This window comes from Stomoxys calcitrans, chromosome 2, assembly GCF_963082655.1.
Source record: "Stomoxys calcitrans chromosome 2, idStoCalc2.1, whole genome shotgun sequence".
NCBI classification, from domain to species: domain Eukaryota; kingdom Metazoa; phylum Arthropoda; class Insecta; order Diptera; family Muscidae; genus Stomoxys; species Stomoxys calcitrans.
Genome location: NC_081553.1, coordinates 199847837 through 199867728, shown reverse-complemented (window position 1 = coordinate 199867728; position 19892 = coordinate 199847837). Strand labels below are relative to the sequence as shown.

The window sequence follows — 19892 nt, the reverse complement described above, 5'->3', positions numbered from 1 at the left end:
TGCTAAACAAAAAAAAAATTTTGTTTACATATTGGAGACTTAAAATGGTAATTTTTTAATAAAGAATTGGCAAGAAGACGTTTTGCAACATGTTGCTAAAAACAAAATATTGCTAAGGAAAATTTTATTTTATAAACATTTTGTTTATAAAAGAAAATGCCTACGTTCCTGCACCTCTCTTTATAGAACACCTAGTAGTAATTACCAAAAATTTGTATCCAATAGAGTATTATATGAAGCTGTAAACATAAATAGAATAGACAATTTTATAATTAAAACAATTAGAAATCATATAATGAAATCTACTGAAAATGTTACAAACAATTTGATTATGGCCTCTTACTACGCTGATGATTTATATATTAACAAATGCTTGGAAACGGGGTTCGTTCCACCTGAAGCTTTTCTTTATCTAGATAAATTACGTTGTATTCAAGACAATTTTGGTATTCCTACATTTTACCATATATATAGAAGAGCCAATATAAAATCTTTCGACATAAATAACCCTGGCGTTGATACTAGATTTGATACCACAATAACTCAAAGAGATAAGATTGACAGTTTAGGCATACAAAGATATTGGTGGCATAGGCCATAATCATCTTGTTTTATACTCCTTGACACTTTTTTAACCTAAATATAAAAATATACATGAGTGATGTTTTTGTTCAAATTTTTTCATTGCGATACATTATATATAAGCTTATTTTAGGCTTAATTTATTATAACGAACTATGTAATAAAAACTATCTATTATATTAGAATTACTAGAGCATTCCTATGGGAACAGTGTAAGGAATTACTATACTATATAATATATCTATTTGTTTATTAATAGAACTATGTATTAATTAACTGAAATAATAAACATTTAAAAAAAAAAAAAAAAAAAAAAAAAAAAAAAAATGGAGATCTTTTAATAAAATATTGATAGGAACACATGTTGCAAAATGTTGCTGAAGACTAAATGTTGGTAAGCAAAATTTTAGTTGAAAAACAATTTTTTTTTTTAAATTTAAAAATAAATAATTTTTATGATAAGGGATTGGCAGGAACACATGTTACTGAAAGCCAAATGTTGCTAAACATAATTTTATTTCAAAAATATTTTTTTGTTTTTACATAAAAACCTAAAATGAACATTTTTTTAATAAATGATTATCAGGAACACATTTTACAACATATTGCAGTAAACCAAATGTTACTAAACAAATTTCAAAGATAATCTTTTTATGCCCACCACCGAAGGATGGGGGTACATTTATTTTGTCATTCTTTTTGCAACACATCGAAATAAACATTTCCGACCCTAGAAAGTATATATATTCTTGATCGTCGTAAAAGTCTAAGACGATCTAGCCATGTCCGTCCGTTTGTCTGTTGAAATCACGCTACAGTCTTTAAAAATAGAGATATTGAGCTGAAATTTTGCACAGATTCTTTTTTTCTCCATAAGCAGGTTGAGTTCGAATATGGGCTATATCGGACTATATCTTGATGTAGACCCCACATAGACTGATCGGCCGATTTAGGGTCTTAGGCCCATAAAAGCCACATTTATTGTCCGATTTCGCCGAAATTTGGAACAGTGAGTTGTGTTAAGCCCCTCGACATACTTCTGCAATATTGCGCAAATCGGTCAAGTTTTGGATATAGCTGCCATATAGACCGATCCTCCGATTAAGGGTCTTCGGCCCATAAAAGCCACATTTATTATCCGATTTTGCTGAAATTTGAGTTGTGTTAGGCCCTCCTGATCGGTTCAGATTTGGATATAGCTGCCATATAGACCGATATCTCGGTTTTATGTTTTGGGGCCATAAAAGGCGCATTTATTGTCCTATGTCGCCGAAATTTCGGACAGTGAGTTAAGTTAAGCCGCTTGACATACTTCTGCAATATGGCACAGATCGGCCCAGATTTGGATATAGCTGCCATATAGACCGATCCGCCGATTAAGTTTTGGGCCCTCAAAAAGTTCATTTATTGTCTGATATCGCCGAAATTTGGGACACTCAGTTGTGTTAGGGTCTTGGACATCCCTCTTCAATTTGGCCCAGATCGGCCCAGATTTGGATATAGGTGCCATATAGACCGATCTCTCGATTTAAGGTTTTGGGCCCATCAAAGGCGTATTTATTGTCCGATGTCGCCGATCCGATGCCACAGTGATTTGTGTTAGGCTCTTCGTCATTCTTCTACAATTAACTCAAATCGGTCAAGATTTGGATATAGCTGACACAAGTGAACAATGACTCTTACTTATAAGTATTTGGTCTAAATCGGAACATATTTCTATATAGCTCCTATGGGGCATATAGTATGGCGATAAGAAATGAAAAATATTTACGCATAAACGGCCTAGAATCAAACGTAGCAACATGTTGCTAAACAAAAGTTGAGTCCAGTGCACAATTATTTATAAACTAAAATTCCAATAAATAATTTTCTATTAAAATTATGCTTAATACAAATATATGTTCTTCTCAACATGTTGCTTGCAACAAGTTAATGAAATATTTTTAGCAGAATTTTATACATTTCAATAATTTGAATAAAAATACATATATCTTTTTCATTTGTAAAAATTTTTCGAGATTTCAAAATAGGAAAATTTAAAAAAAGAATCTATTTTGTTGGGCAACATGTTGCCAGACAAAATATTTTTGGACAAAAAATCCTTAAAAAATTTTTGGACAAAAAATTCTTAATTTTTTTTTGTTTTATAAGGAAACATTTTTCTTATTTATGATACTTTTTTTTAGTATCAAACTTGGCAACATGTTGGTAGACATAATTGTTATCTAATAGGACAATTTCTTTATACACTAAAGTTCCAAAAAATAGGTTTCTATTGAAATTTTGGTTAATACAAAAATATATTATTCTCAACAGGGTGCTTTCAACAAGTTGCTGCAACATTTTTTTGTAAGATGTAATAAATTTCACTTTTTGTGATTTAAAAAAAGGAAACATTAAAAAAGGAAATTGTTTTGTTGGGTAACATGTTGCTCAGCAACATTTTTTATTAACAAAAATTCTTAAAAAAGCATTTTTTCATATGTGACTTTTTGTGATTAAAAAAAGGCAACATTAAAAAGGAATTTCGTTTGTTGGGCAACATGTAGGTGAGCAACATTTTGTATTAACGAAAATTCTTCAAAAAGCATACTGCCTATTTTTTATCTTGTTGATTTTCTTACTTAAGGAACACTTCTTCCTTTTTTGACATCTTTTTAGGATTTTCAAATAATCTAACCTATAAGAAATAAAATATTTTGCTAAGCAACATGTTGCTAGGCAAAATTTTATCTAAAGATAAGATTTAAAAAATTTTCTATATATTCTTCCTTTACATAAATATTTATATTTCAATTTTCCTGGAGTTATACCAGTTCTCCCTTTTTTTGTCCCAAGCCTCCTTACCCTCACCAAAAATCTTCTCAAAATTTAACTAATTAAATGGTAGCTTAGTAGGTCCATCTCCATACCTCCCAGCTACATATATAGAAAGCTTGTTTGCTTGTTTATGTTTACAACTTCTCAGTTGCTTGATTATTTTTTTGGGGGTTCTTTTTTTTCACATGTCTTCTTAATGATTAAATTAAAAACTTTATAAATTTGTGTTGGAGTTGGTGTTTTTTTTTGTGCGTTGTTTTTGTTTGTTTTTTTTTATGGTACTCTACACATAGTGTGTACTCGTACATGTACAATGACAACAACATGAAACATTTTGTTATAAGGCAAACATAAATGTTGAGAAGAGTAAGAAGACGTAGAAAAAAAAATTATATCTACATTAACAAGACTTAATTATTAAACGTGGGAATATTTCATTTCGTTTGTCCAACAACAAGACCTGATACCATGTCATACTCTGCAGCAAGTCCTCTTTCTTTGGGTTGAAGAAGCAAAACAAAAATTAGCTTTCTTTCATATGAAAAAAAGACATGGTTTATGTTTTAGGTTTTTTTTCTCTTAAATAAAATACATGATTTCCTTGCCAGGGTAATTCATTAAAATGTATATTAGTTGATGTTTAAAATTTCTGCATAAACTAAGAGACACAAGATAACTCTAGTTTCCGGTAGTGGCAAAAACAAAAAAATTCACACATACATATGTGTCACCTAGTAGAATAATGTAGCCCCCAGAGGGTTTTTACATTTGGGAAAATTTTGCCACCAACTTCTGACATAAACAAGGAGATGGCTTTTATCTGCCATGGGATGACAATTTTTCCTTAGGGTTTTAATTAAAATTTCAAATTTTCTTTATAAATAATTGCTTAGATAGCTAATGATGACTTGAGATATGAATGTCATGTAAATAAATTTAAGATATAATAAATCAAAATTTTAATTACCGACATAAGGCATGCAAACCGCACATCTTCAAGAAATCATTTTCTTTGGGTAACTAAAATTTATTAACAGTAAACCTAGCAGAACTCCTTTAAACACTATAATGAAATTAGTTTCCCATTTTTTTGTGTCTTTTCCTTCAAATATCAAAAAAAAACCCAAAAGCTTGTTAAACAAATAGTACTACTTATCATCGACAGCATGGCCCTATGTCACAAACAAAGCAAAAAAAAAACTCCCCAGTTAAGGCTAATCATAGGAAAAACCCTTTGTGCAAATTGATTTTCATTTAAGGTCTCGTACAAAACCCAAAAAAAGAGAAGAAAAAAATGGGTAAAAAAATCACTACCTCTAAACAGCACGAACTCATTGAATGAAATAAAAACAAAAACAACTTAAAAACATGATCGTGATCATAGTTTGAGACAAATAAACCAAAATCTTTTTTTTTCGTTTTTTTTCTCTACTACAGTTAGGGAGAAAACATTATTAGGCACAAAATAGTTTTAAGCTAAGGTAGCTGAAGTTCAGAAAAGTAACGGTTTAATTAATTGTCTTGAAAAAATAAAGGCAGAAACCTATTGTGAGGAGACTATTTGTAACAAAAAATATAGAGGTAATTAAAGAAAAGGTTATATTTATAATAAACAAGAAAAATATTTAAAAAATTTCCTAAAACAAACAAAAGCAAATAAAATCGTCATAATATATGTAAAAATACCCTTTATAAGGGTAAAAATTGTAAAAGTTTAAGAAAATGTTGCATACTTTTAGGTAAGAATGAATTTGTTGTTTTTATAGCCGCAGGTTTTGTGTAAGGAAAATAGTCTCTGCCAATATTGATTCTAGATCAATCCTGGTACATAAACCCGACTTCAGGGGTAAAAATTTTTAAAGTTTAAGAAAATGTTGCATACTTTTAGGAACGAAGGTTTTTGATGTTTTTGTTTTTGTAGCCGCAGGTTTTGTGTAGGGCAAGTAGTCTCCAGCCAGTATTGATTCTAGATCAATCCTGGTACATAAATCTGACTTCAAGGGGAATCGACAAGAATTTTGTTGCATACTTTTAGGAAAAATATATGCTGTTAAAAAAGGTCAATTTAAGTGGCAAAAAAATTGAAATTGAATGAATAAAAGATTTTAAAAAATAAAACGATATTTAAAAAATAAATTTAATTAAAATAAAGTTTTTTAAAGTTTACCTACTTTTAGGCCTAAAAGTTTATACTGTTCACTGTACAGGAATACAGGAAAATTCGCAAAAATGTAAAACTAATCAAAATGCAATAAAAAATATAAAATTTCTTCATTACCGACAAACATTATAACAAAAATTTAATTTGTATGCACAGAAAAAAAATGTGGGCGAAAATTCAAGATTGATAGGTAATTTAGCTATGAAAACAAGCCAAAGAACCAATATTGTAAAATGAAGATGCTATTTTACTCTGCAAAGATCTTATTGTGCACTCGTATATTAGGACTTCAGTTTTTTTTAAATTGCCTACTTATAGCCATATTCAAAATAAAACGCCGCTAAGCATAATAAATGTAATAACAAACGTAAATTTTTTACATAACCGCAAGCTTAGCAAATTTACAAAAAATAAAAAACACAGCATAGTTTTAGGCATGAGAACTTGACTCACAATAACAATAAAAAAATTTCCAAACATAGAAACCACTTAAAAATCACTCATCAAATGATTTCCGGAGATTTGAAAACAATTGCATATTTTTAGGCTTAAGAAGTACAAATGACATATTTCCAGGCTTATGCCTATTAGAAAAATATTCAGATAGACATGTTTCTCATAACAGTTTGCTGAAAACAGTGCAAAACAATTTACAACTTGCTAAGTTCAGTCGGGCCGAGTCCAGGTAACCCACTTCCATGGATTCCAATAAACATTTGCCCTTATTAACTCAGTTATTATGAATTGTTTTTTAATCAATTAAAATCAAATGATTTCGGAATATTTCAGAATAATTGCATATTTTTAGGCTTAGGAAGTACAAACATGACATATTTCCAGGCTACTGTCTATGAAAAAAAAAAAATATTCAAATGGATATGTTTCTTGTAACAGTTTGCTGAAACCAATTAAAAACTTGCTAAGTTCAGTCGGGACAAATCTTGGGCGCCCACCTCCAAGGATTCCGCTTAAAGTTTGCTCTCATTAACTTGATTTGGAATTGAGGATTCTAGGAGCTCAGGAAGTCAAAACCGGGGATGGTTTCATATGGGGCCTATATGAGTTTATAGACCGATCCAAATCATAATTGATCATACAGATGTTAGAAAACATAACTGAAGTTCTTGTGCCAAATGTCAGCCATATCGGAAGAAAATTAAGGCTTCTAAGGGCTCATGAAGTCAAAACCGGAAATCGGCAGTAGAAATATGTATTCAATGTGCAGTAGACATATGTATTCTATGTGCCGTAGGCATGAGTAATACAAGTAATGATGCAAACATATTGAAAACAATTCAAATAACATGAAATTTGTGACATTTACTGGGGCAATGTCTTTAATTGAACAAAAAGAAAAACCATTGCATACTTTTGGGCTCAGTTTGATTTAATACTGTAGAAATCTCAAAATAGGGTGTAGCTTCTTCGAAATAGTCGAAATTAGAAATAATATAAATATTTTTTTTTATAAAAAAAAACTTTTAAATCTGTTGCATACTTTTAGGTACCGTTAATTTATAACATTTTGTTAGAGAGTTTTTGTATATTTAGAAACCAGCAAACCGTTTTATTTCTTATAGGCCCCAGGGAAAAGAATTTTTGGCCTTCTAGGCAAAGAAATTTCACATTTTATTCAATTATCTTATTTTTTTTTTAAATTTTTGAAATCAATATGTTGCCTATTTTTAGGCAGGCTTATTAAAAATTTGTTTTATGGGTTTTAACGAACATAAAGTGCTGCCGTCAAACACAGGATGTCTGCTTTAAAATGCATATTAACAACAAAATCTAAAATAATTATTTCTGTGGTAGTTTCCTAAAGTAAATATGTGTCATAACTTTAGACCAAGTTTATTCCCAAATCAGTTTTAAATGAATTTAACCAGAAAAACTATGTCGTGAAAAATATTTGAAGAAAACGCCAAAAATTATATTTTTATCTATTCCTATCTATTTTCTATTATATTTCTATCTATTTTTAAAATTCATTGTTTAGATACTCTTAAAAAATTAAAACTGTTTCTTTGCTGCTTTGTTTCTCGTCATCTTTCTTTCTGACACCTTATTCTAACCCAGTTTCTCCTTATAAACAACAATTTTAATGTTGCTTGCCTCAGCCATGTTCCTTGTCCCATGTCATTGCCTATGGTCTAGTAAAAATCATATGTTTATGTTGTAGCTTTTCAAGCCATCTCATCCATGGTTAATGTTCATGTGATGTGAGTCCCCCTTTTAATTTCATTGAAGACATCACCACCAACCCGCACTAAACCATACAACATCATTGCATGCCAGTGTCACATGTTATATGCCATGATTATGATTAGAATAGATGATGATGGTGATGCGGCTAAGCAGGTGAAATAGGGTTAAGGGAATAGTATAGAGTCGAGAATAGGGAATAGAGAATTGAATATTTAACTTGTATAGACGGGCAAGGTAAATGCACTTTTCCTCCAATTTTTCCCCATAACATTGTTAAGTTACCTCTGTAATTAGACTACAGAAAATTAGCCATAATTAAATATTAACGTCTCCTTTGCTTTTAATGCTTTTTGGGTAGACTAAGTCAGGTTTTTCGCCAATGTTCTGCCTTGACTCTCCGAATGTAGGTTAAATTCTTGTTTTGCTCTTTCTGTCTTTTTGCGGCGTTTCGGTTTTGCAATAATCAATGTTTAATTGTCTCTTTAATTGCATTTTATTAACTAATTTCGGTTTTGCCTCTTCCTGTGTATGCCCGAAGTATGTCTATGTGATCAAAGTGTAATTTCTGCTGCTCTGGCTCTGTGCCTTGGCTTTGGTGTGTCTAAAGTAATTTCACGCTTTTAATTGCTAGCCGATGCGCAACGAGTGCGCGTGCGCAAAACGTGTGTTTTCTTTTTGCCCCATGCTCTTCTCTGCTTTCATCACTGAGTTTGGCTCTATTCTCGGTCTAGCATTAAATGTGGCTTTTATTACTATTTCGTTACGACGTTTTGGCTTTAAGTGAAGTGCAATGAAGTTCATGTTTGGTTGCACTTTATTTAATAGCACTTCTATCTGCTATATATGATTTTCTTACTTTTTGTACTAAACGGGTTGGGGGGGGGATTTTCTAACAAACGCAATGCAACGGCAAAACTTTGACGCCGCATTAAAGCGGCGCGCATAACGTTTACATTTTTAAGGAAGTTCAATTAATTGCTGTTAATGTTCAGTTAACTTAATAGACCCACCGACAGACAAACGTATAAGATACCTTGTTGTGTTGGTGGCGTTAAGGTCTAGTCTAATTTTTTTCCAACATTCTCTAATTGTTTATAACTTTGTTAGCTAACTGTAAAAAAAATTTATTAAAATATATGTTTTTTGTTTCCAGAGTTTTGCTTGAAGTGTAGTAAAACACGCGATTTATCGCCTCGGTTTGATTATAATTGTGTTACAGTACTTGGCGGAAAAAAGAAATATTGAAGAAGAAAATCTGGGAAAGAACTATTAAAATATATTACAAGGAAAATATGAATAAGACTATTGTTTTTGGAAAACTGTTGCCTACTTTTGGGCAAATTTGATAGAAACGATTGTCCAATAGTGTTAAAATTTTGTTATAAAAAAAGTCAACAAACTTAATTTTACGAAAAACAAAGATAATATTATTTGCCGAAAAGCTCTTCCCTTATCATTTTATCACTGCATCATTATTTATATTTTGAAAAGAATGTTGCCTACTTTAAGGCAAACTTTATGGTATAGAAAAAATGGTGCAAATGGTTTTAAAACTTTTAAAATTAATAACATTCAAAACTAGTTTCAATTCTTTAAACTAACAAATACGTTGCCTACGTTTAGGAAAATTTAAGGTGTTAAAACAAATGGTGCATGTGGAGTAAAAATTTTAAATTAAAAGAATTCGTAGCCATTCTCACTTCCTGAAACTATCAAAAAATAAAAAAAAAAATATTTTCTTTAATAGGAGTACCATTTAGAAAACTATTGCCTATTTTAGGGATTTTAGTTGGTTCAGTGAAAGCTAAAATTTAGAAATTTTACAATTAACAGCTAAATTTCAAGAGAATTGAAAACAAACTATTCAAATGTTGCAAAAAGTCGGCTTGTAACTCCTTCTTTAAATCGCAATAAAAGTTTAAACATTATTGCATACTTTTGGGAACAAATTCAATATAGATAAAATTACATATAAAATATAGCCAAATTGGTAACAGAACAACTTTACTACCGCAAAGCATTGTACGGAATCAATATTTTGCAAAAAATGTTTGGCTACCGGGGCCGAAAATGTTTGGCTACCTTGAGTTGTCCAGCTTACAGCGCAAAACTTAAAATTATTGCCTACTTTTGGGGAAAAAATTTATATAAATACAATTGTAAGCCCATTATGAGCAAATTTTGTTGCGACTCTTGCGACGAAATCGCCTATCTTGATTTGCAAAGTTCAAAGTCGTCACATACTTTTAGGCATGTAATTCTACACTTATTTAAAAACTATTGGGTTGCCCAAAAAATAATTGCGGATTTTTTAAAAGAAAGTAAATGCATTTTTAATAAAACTTAGAATGAACTTTAATCAAATATACTTATTTTACACATTTTTTCTAAAGCAAGCTAAAAGTCACAGCTGATAACTGACACAAGAAAGAATGCAATTACAGAGTCACAAGCTGTGAAAAAATTTGTCAACGCCGACTATATGAAAAATCCGCAATTACTTTTTGGGCAACCCAATATTAAGATTACATTGCAGTATATTGTCCGGCTCCAGATTACTTTGTTTAATGCCTGCAATGCAAAAAAGGTTATAAATATCATTGCCTACTTTTAGGCGCTTTAGAAGTATTTTTTTAACCAAAGTTTGAAATCATTTTATGTGATGATTGACATTTGATTTTGGACCTATATTTGTCATAATTCAAAAAAAAGGTTTTTAGATAGGTAGGCATGTTCCATGATTAGAGTTGCATGTAAAAATATAGCATAGTTTTAGGCTGATCATATTATAAAGCTACATATATTTGGCAACTTTTCCTTAAATTTTTATTTCCTTCATATAGGATATTTTTTAAAAAAAAAATATTTTATGACCTCAGGCCCTATTTATAACATTTATATTTAAAAATTTTTACAAAATGCTGCTTACTTTAGAGGTTTTATTATCTTCCAGTCTACTTCTGCTGGAAGATTTTCAAATTTAGAAATCTTTTGAAGGAATCCATATATTTTTTTTATAAATTGAAAAAATATTGCCTATATTTAGGAGTTCATAATAATATGTTTTTAAACCTTCTTCCCTAATTTACAAAATATTGCATACTTTAGGTATCTTATGGTGTTTTTTGCTCATTTTGGCAGCTGAATCAAGAATTTCCAAATCTTTTCAAATTATTAAAGCATTTTTGTTTCAAACTCCAAAACATTGCCTATCTTCAGGAGTTCATAATAATAGCATACAAAGCTTTATCGAGAAAATTATTATTTTTTTTTTGTTTTTGTAAAAAATTATAAAAATTTTTCATTTAGATATTATTTAATATCTTTTTTTTTCGTTTAAAGCTCTTCAAACTCCCTTTGCCTTATTTTCCCAGGGTTTGGTTAACAAAAGCTCATAAAATTCCTTTTAAACTGTAAAAATATCATCAAATCTCAATATATTTTGGGATTTAATACATCTTACCCCGTAACTAAAAAGGCGGTGAGTGAGCAATTTCTGTATAGAAAAAGGCCTAGACCTATTGGTCTTCCTCTTGCCTCATGAGTTTGGTGGTTTTTTTTTTTGTGCTAAGTCTACCTTTATCATATCAGCATGCACAGCATGTCGGTAAATCGCATAGTTTTAGATATGATTTTGCAGAAAAATCAACAGCAACATCATCATCATATGATAATGATGAAGATAAAGATTGTAGTCTTTGGTCATCATGGCCAACCAACCATCATGAGGCATCATCATAGGATTAGCTAAGAAAGTTGGAGTTGTAGCAGCAACAAAGCGTTTCGTATGATCGCATATAGCATAGCACACATTATATGACGATCATTGGCAGAGCAGAGCATAAGAATACCACGTTATACTACATAGTCACGATTTCTGGTTTACAATGATTTTCGGTTTTCTTTTTTTTACGCTTTTGTTTTTTTTTCCTGTTGCTGTTGCTTTTCTTGGGCGCTGTTCTAGCCTAGTCCTAGAGTTTCTCTTTGGGATGCATTCAGTTACTCTAGTATGTGGCTTCCTTTGGGGGGTTTTTATAGCTGTTTTGTAAACAGTATGCCAAGCATGAATAAAAACTACAACTAACACATGTTAAAGTTTGAAGAAAAAGAGAAAAAAATATAGATTTTCTTAAAAAACCCAAGGAATCCTAAGAATACCTTAGCACCATATGCTGCTGATTTTGTTGAAAACGAAAAAAAGGAAAGATTATCTTTTGCTTTTTCTTCGGGGGTTCCTAACATTTTTGCCTTAACACTTAAGCTTAAGGGAACAGCCTATACTCTGTTTTTGGCCAATTTCAAAATAAGCCTAGCAAAGTTTCTTTTTCGCTAGTGGACAAGCTAGCCAAAATAAAATTTAGCCAAGCTTTTTCATTTTTTTGTGTAACAATAATCAGCATCTGCTGATCTTAACAACAGAAATTTTATTCTACGTTCCTCATCTACCTCAATTTAAGACTCTATTGCGGCTTTAGAATGATGAAGATCTAGATGATGATCATAAGCAAGATGAGCATTTTTTTTTTGGTATTTTTATAAGAAAAAACTTTTTTTGTTCCCCCCTCCCCAAAAAAGATATCGTGTTATATCAATAACCGAAAAAGGGTGGAACTTGGCAAATAAAAATGTTTTATATACTCCCCTTTTCCCATTATTCAACTTCTTTTGAACAAACAAAAACACACATCATATAATAAAGTTCTCCTTACAAGCGAAATAAAACAAATCCCAGCCTTAACTTCATTTTTTTTGTTTGTCTTAAGCCTTGATTGTTGCACGTTTTGAAATCCTGTTTATTTTTTGTTTGGGTTTGTTTTTCCTGTTTCCAAGACTCTTCAATATTTGAAGGAATTTACAACTATGTATGCCATCTCAAAACTCTTGGCCATAACACCCGCACTATGTATGGCCAAAAGCCCAAAGGTAGGTAGAGTGAAGTTTTAAAACACAAAGCCAGCCTAGCATACTTTTAAGACATTTCATATTAAAGCACAGACGTGTGTATGGTGGACAGACAGCCATATGGACGTAACATACAGATGTATCAAAATTCGTCCGTCCGTCCTGCCGTTGCCATGTCTGTCCTTTGGCTGGCTGGCTGGCTTGCTTGTGCGCATGCTTACCATTGTTATTATAACATTTGGGCATCTCACAGCCCCCAAACAGGCCTCAGATGGAGAAAATTTAGTTTAACGTTATTGTTTAGCAATTGTTGTTTTATATATTTTATATGAATTTCATTGTTGCCAAAAAAACAAAAAAAAAAACTCTCTAAGCTTTTGTTTTGAAGTCACAAAACACAAAAAAAAATTGGGAAGAAAACAATCTGTACATATGGTCAAAATGAAAACTGGTTAAGGTGGGGTGGCGTGGCTGCAATTGGTTTTGTTGTTGTTTATGTCTGACTCATTTTTGGCATCGATTCTTTTGATTTTCTTTTGCCATGGCTTTGGTGGGAAAATTTTTATTTCGAAAAAAATTGAGTAGTTATATTGAAAATGTATTAAAATTGTGAAAGTTGAAATAAAACACCAAATAAAAAAGACCCCAAAGCTATTGTGCTAAAGTTAAGGACAATGTCCCCAAAATATGAGATAAAGTCCCCAAACTATAAGGTAAAGTCCCTAAACTAGGGAACTAAAAGTAATGTCCCCAAAGTTTGAAGCAATGTCCTCAAAGTAAGCCTGTCAGTGTCCAACATAGAAAAATACGACAAATAGGGGACCCTACAAGTAAAAACAAAAAATAAGATAAAGTCCCTTAACTATAAGGTAAAGTCCCCAAACTCTAAGGTAAAGTCCCTAACCTAGGGAATAAACCTTGAAGCAATGCAACAAAAGCGAATGTCCTCAAAGTTAGCATTCTAGTTACCAACATACGGAGATAAGCCTAAAGGAGCCCCTACGAGTAAATACAACATATAAGACAAAGTCCATTAACTACTAGGTAAAGTCCCCAAACTATAAGGTTAAGTCTATAAACTAGGGAACAAAACCTTGAAGCAATATAACCAATGGTAATGTCCCCAAATTAAGCATATTAGAGACCAATATAGGTAGATATGACAAATACCAGATCCTACTAGTAAAAGCAAAATATTAGGTTAAGTCCCTTAACTACAAATTAAAGACCCTAACCTAGGGAACTAACCTTGAGAAATATAACCAAAGGTAATGTCCCCAAAGTCTGAAGCAATGTCGTCAAACTCAGCATGCAATAGATCAAAATAGGTAGATATGGCAAATAGGAAACCTTATAAGCCCTATAACAATTTATATTGAAGGTTAGTTCAGGTCAGGTTTAAGTGGCAGTCTGCCATCAGACTCACTTCGACGTTTTCGTCCATGGTGATACCACAGGAACAGAAGAAGGAAAATGCCTTCTACAAGGAAAATGCTAAATCAGACAGGTTCTCAAAGAAATGAGAACCTAAAGTAGAACTCCTTCAGACTGCCAGAGCCGGACACACACACAGCAAATGTTCTGTCGTATATTCTTCCTCGAAGTCTTCACAGCTTCTGCAAAAGTCGTTACTTGCAACCTTCAGTCTGTCAGCATGTTTTCCGATTAGACAGTGACCTGTCATAACGGATACAAGGAATGAGACGCCACTTCCATTACCACAAATATTTTTGACAGGAACTCAAATATTTTTAACATGTCCTTAAATTCGTTGACATGTCCCCAAAAAGATAATTTTTTCAAAAAAAATTTTTTTCTTTCAACTCATGACAACTTTCCTAATAAATTAGATCCCCATGTTCTTTGTTTAAATTTTAAGCTTCAGTCAATTCTGTACTCGTCAATCTTTGGTTTACCCCCTCAGGATCGAACAGCCGTCATTGATAGAGGGAAATTCTTTTCACTGTTCTTTAATAGAAGCTACGAGTAAAAATTTTCCATTTACGGGGACATGTAAATTTTTTGATATGTCCCCAAAATATTTTTGACATGTCCCCAAAAAAATTTTTGACATGTCCCCAAAATATGTTTTTTTGTACTCAAAGTAGACATGTCCCCAAGATCGACTTTTTTTCAAAAAATTTGTTTCTTTTCTTAAATTAAAACAATTTTTTTTAAACTAGCTCCACATTTTCTCTATTTAAAATGTAAGCCTTCAGTTAATTCTTTACTCTTGAGTATATGGTGGAAAAATCGTGTCCCTTGTTGTCCCTGAATTTGATTTTTCCCATTCTCAATTAACTTCTGGTAGTTGCTAGCAAATCTTTTGTGTCTAGTTTACTACTTCTTCCCTTTTTTTTGCTCGTTTTAACAAATCCGTGCCTGACTTAAAATCCATCCATAAAAGAGCTTAAATGACAAAACATTGAAGTTTCATGATACACATGTTTAGATACGTGGCGACATAAAATTAAACACACTTAAACATTTTTCTTTTTGAGACGTTTGCGAATTTTGTTTTTGTTGTTGTTGTCTTTGCTGATGCTGGCTGCCACGAAAAAACACAATGTTTCCTTTTGGTTTTCAGCAAAATTCGTGTTGTTTGTTGGGCTATCCCTGCCCCACCAACTAGCTGGTTAGCCAACATTGTGGGCCCTTTTTTTTGGGGGGGTAACCGTATTAAGCGCCTACTTTTCAATATCTCAACGACGGCGATGAACGAAACGATGAAAACAAACTTTGGACTAGAAAAAAATCGCTCTCTCTCTGTACATTAATTGAAACCCATTAAAGGTAATTTTATGGGAGGCGTTAAGCCATGAAACGTGTAACATGGCCATTGACATGATGGCCAGAAAGTTGTAGCAGCAGCCATGAGGCCCAGAACCATGGTAGACAAAGTAAATTCAAAACCAGGAAGACACTCTGTGCTAACTTGAACAGCAGTCAAGATAGTGAAACACTCAAAAACTGCAAGACATGCTAGTGTGGCAGTGGCCTAGACAGGCCAGGCAAGACAGGACAGTCTTTGTGGTCTATAACCGCGTGTACATACTTCCTTCCAGGAGTAGACAATGATTTTGGAAGCGTAAGGGGAATTTTGTTTTTTTTTTGTGTGTGATCTCTTAGCAGTCTCAAAGTTCACATGGCTGCAAGTATGTCTTGGCTGGTTGGCAAGCATTAATATAAGGAACAGTAGGCAGCCCTCCTCAAAAAAAAAAGACGAGTTCATACACACACGCTAGCACAAAATACGGGTCAAAATGCATGTTTAAGAGCTTGGAGTATTTGGAACCCAGATTCAGTGTTTTTGCCATGATTTTTAAGTTAAGTACAAAGGATGAGGTTAATGTTTAAGCTGCTAACAAGCTTGCTTACATTGTCGGGAATTTGTTGCCAATGATGTTTGATGGCACTTTTGTCAGAGTAGAGTTACTTTTAAAGCAAAAATAAACTGTTAAGGCTTAGGTTTTTCAGATATCTAGCATAATTGCGAAAATTTTGTTTTACAGAATTAAAATTTTTTTCTTTTTATTTCATTTTTACTTTTCAGGTTGCAAATCATTTTTCAAACGTTCAGTTCGCCGCAATTTAACCTATTCGTGTCGGGGGAGCAGAAATTGTCCCATCGATCAGCATCATCGAAATCAATGCCAATATTGCCGCCTCAGAAAGTGCCTCAAGATGGGTATGAGACGTGAAGGTAAGTTTCAATTTTTTTTTCTTTTCAATTACATTCTGTCTGTCCATATGCTTGTAGTTTCTAGTTTTTGTATGCCATAAAAAATTGCCACAATTCTCTCTCTTTGTCTCTCTCGAGTGTCTAGTAAGTTTTAGGGTCAATTAAAAGTCAAATTGTAAAGGCTGGCCGTTTGTCTAATTGTAATGGCCCACTGCCATCGCTCTTTCACTTTACTCATGATCTAATGTTGGTGATCAAATTGTGTGCTGGTGTTTTTTTGCTTTTTTTAGATTTGATTTTTATTTCATTCTCTTTTCGTGTTGTTGTTGTTGTTTTATATTTAAAAATAAAACGGAAGTAGCACGAGCTTTGTAGCCAAAATGTCACATAATTGGCATATATTTGGTACTTTGTGACTGAAAGGTCTAGCAAATAACTAAACAATCGAATGACAAGTGGTGTAGACTTTTTTTTTAGATTTTGGGTGATTTAAAAAAAATGTCTGTTTTTATTTGTTCCTCTATTTTTTTTATTGAGCGCATACGAAATTCTTCTGTGTTTCATTTTGTGTTAAGCCGATTATGCTAAAAAGGTATTTTGCTAAATTTACCATAAAGACTAGAGCCAAGGGTTGATTTTTGTGGATAAATACGCCATAAAAGCACATGATTTCACAGCAATTGGGCAAGGTTGCCAAATTTCATAGAGCAATTTTGTTTTATTTTGAATGAAGATCATGTATGAACTAAATGATCTTAAACTCTTTCACATACCTATATGCCTTGTTTAAGAGAGGAAATTTGCAGAATGTTTTAAGGATTTATAATGTTACACTAATGTCCTCAAAATGTGACTTACCATAGCAACAAATCATTTCCTTTGACTTTTAGAAACATCTACGTAAGGAAATTTAACTTGGTTCGTCACTTTCTTGCAAAGACCAAAAACTATGAGACTTCAAACAGGCGGACAGGTCCCCAAAATATTTTGAAATAATTTTAGTTGGCTAATAAAATTTTCTTTATTCGCTCTTAATTGTTAATACCGGCAAAATTTTGCTGATTGTTCACAAATTGTGAGATCAAAACCTCAAATATGTTTACATGTCCCCAAAATATTTTTATGTGGGTTAAAGTCTTCAAAAAAACTGACATGTCCTCAAAATGGTGTGAAACAGTTTGCGTTTAGCCGAAAAATTTAGTTTAACCGCCATTACAGGTTAATTCAGGTAATTTTTGCTGATTGTCCCCAAACTGTGAGATCGAGTCCTCAAATATGCTGACATGTCCCCAAAATATTTTGAAATATTTTTGTGGGTTAAGGTCCTGAAATGAGCTGATATGTGCTTAAAATAGTTTGAAATAGTTTTGATTTGGCCAACAAATTGCTTTGTTTGCTGTTAAAGATTTATTTCCGTAATTTTTGCTAATTGTCCCCAAACTGTGATATCACGTCCTCAAATACGCTGGCATGTCCCCGAAATATTTTGAAATATTTTTGTGAGTTAAGGTCTTTAAATAAGCTGACATGTCCTCAAAAAAGAGTGAAATAGTTAAAGTTTGCCCAAAAAATTGCTTTATTTGTCCTATCAGATCAAGTCCTCAAATATGCCAACATGTCCCCGAAATATTTTTAAAAGTTTTTGTGAGTTAAGATCTTCAAATAAGCTGACATATCCTCCAAATAGTGTGAACCAGTTTTAATTTGGCCAAAACTATTTGTTTTATTCCCCTTTAAAGGTTAATTCCGGTCATTTTTGATGATTGTCCCCAAACTGTGAGATCAAGTTCTCAATATTGGATGAAATGTCCCCAAAATATTTTGAAATATTATTGTGAGCTGACATGTCGTCAAAATAATGTGAAAAAATATAAGTTTGGCCAAAATAAGGTTGCTCTACTTGCCTTTAGCGGTCAATTCCGGTTATTTTAAAGTTTTATCCATTAAAAAAATATTTTTTTTTACCAAAATTTCTTCTTAGCAGTCTTAAATTTATTTTTCTTCCTCCAAATTTTGTAATTATTTTCTTAATATTCTATTACTCATAATATCAAGTTGTCTGCCATTTTATTATACTTTAATTTCAATTTATGGCTAGTTTTGAAATGAACAAAACAAAAAACAATGTTAAATGACAATAACAACTACAAAAAATATAATAACAACAGCAAAGCTAAGTGGATTGGAATGGGAAAAAAAACGAGCAAATGATTGCCACATTCTATAACTTTTAATCATTAATAATTATTAAATGGCATGTACAAAATATGCCACTGTATGAGTTTTTTTACTGTCTCATATTCATATCAACGCGTATGTACGCAACATACATAAATTATAGGAGAGCTCGTCAAACTGGCAACAACAGAAGAAAAAAAAACACAACAACAAAATAAACAGAAAAAATATCACTTAAAAAAAATAGCCAGGCATCAATTTAACATGAAATGGTGTTAGTTAAAAAGCCACCTTTGACGACCCCACAGAACTAAATGCAAAACATTAGCAAAACTTGTTCACTTTTCGACCAACATGCTCCCATGCTACTACTAGCGAATAGCAAATAAATAACTAGCTAAGTACTAAATAACTAGTGCGCCACTCATACGATCCTCAAAGTGTATGTAGTAAGGCAAAGAAAACAAGTCAATTGAATTATGTGAGGTAATTAAGTAGTCAACACTTGATTGAAACCCTAAGAAAAGTGTCTATTTGGTGCATATGCGAGTATGTATGTTTTTTTGCACATTTTAATTTTAAAAGGAAGCTTAGTAGGGAAAATAATCGATTTAGTTAGATTTATGAGGAAACAATTTATTTAAAGTGTGTGTGTGTGTGAGAGAGAAAGCTATTTAGTCGGGACCACAACCTTCGGAAGAATAAACAATGTGTGAACAAACTTTGAGGACAGTGTTGAGAGAGGCAAGAGACCATAAAATTTATGAGATTTAAATAAAATAAAATAAAACAAAATACAATAAAATAAATTAAAATAAAATAAAATAAAATAAAATAAAATAAAATAAAATAAAATAAAATAAAATAAAATAAAATAAAATAAAATAAAATAAAATAAAATAAAATAAAATAAAATAAAATAAAATAAAATAAAATAAAATTAAATTAAATTAAATAAAATTAAATAAAATAAAATAAAGTTAAATAAAATAAATTAAAACAAAATAAAATAAAATAAAATAAAATAAAATAAAATAAAATAAAATAAAATAAAATAAAATAAAATAAAATAAAATAAAATAAAATAAAATAAAATAAAATAAAATAAAATAAAATAAAATAAAATAAAATAAAATAAAATAAAATAAAATAAAATAAAATAAAATAAAAATATAATAAAATAAAATAAAACAAAACAAAACAAAACAAAATAAAATAAAATAAAATAAAATAAAAATAAAATAAAATAAAAGAAAATAAAATAAAATAAAATAAAATAAAATAAAATAAAATAAAATAAAATAAAATAAAATAAAATAAAATAAAATAAAATAAAATAAAACAAAATAAAATAAAATAAAA

General features: G+C 31.2%; 1 protein-coding gene across 2 annotated transcripts in view; it reads left to right on the top strand.

The window, feature by feature from the left end:
• Nucleotides 1-19892, top strand: part of LOC106082842 (steroid receptor seven-up, isoforms B/C) — an 81033-nt gene that overhangs the window by 9587 nt on the left and 51554 nt on the right. For both annotated transcript variants that reach the window (XM_013245571.2, XM_013245572.2), the window contains exon 2: nt 16224-16373. In XM_013245571.2, the coding sequence (XP_013101025.1) occupies nt 16224-16373 (150 nt within the window). The remainder of the gene's footprint in view (nt 1-16223; nt 16374-19892) is intronic.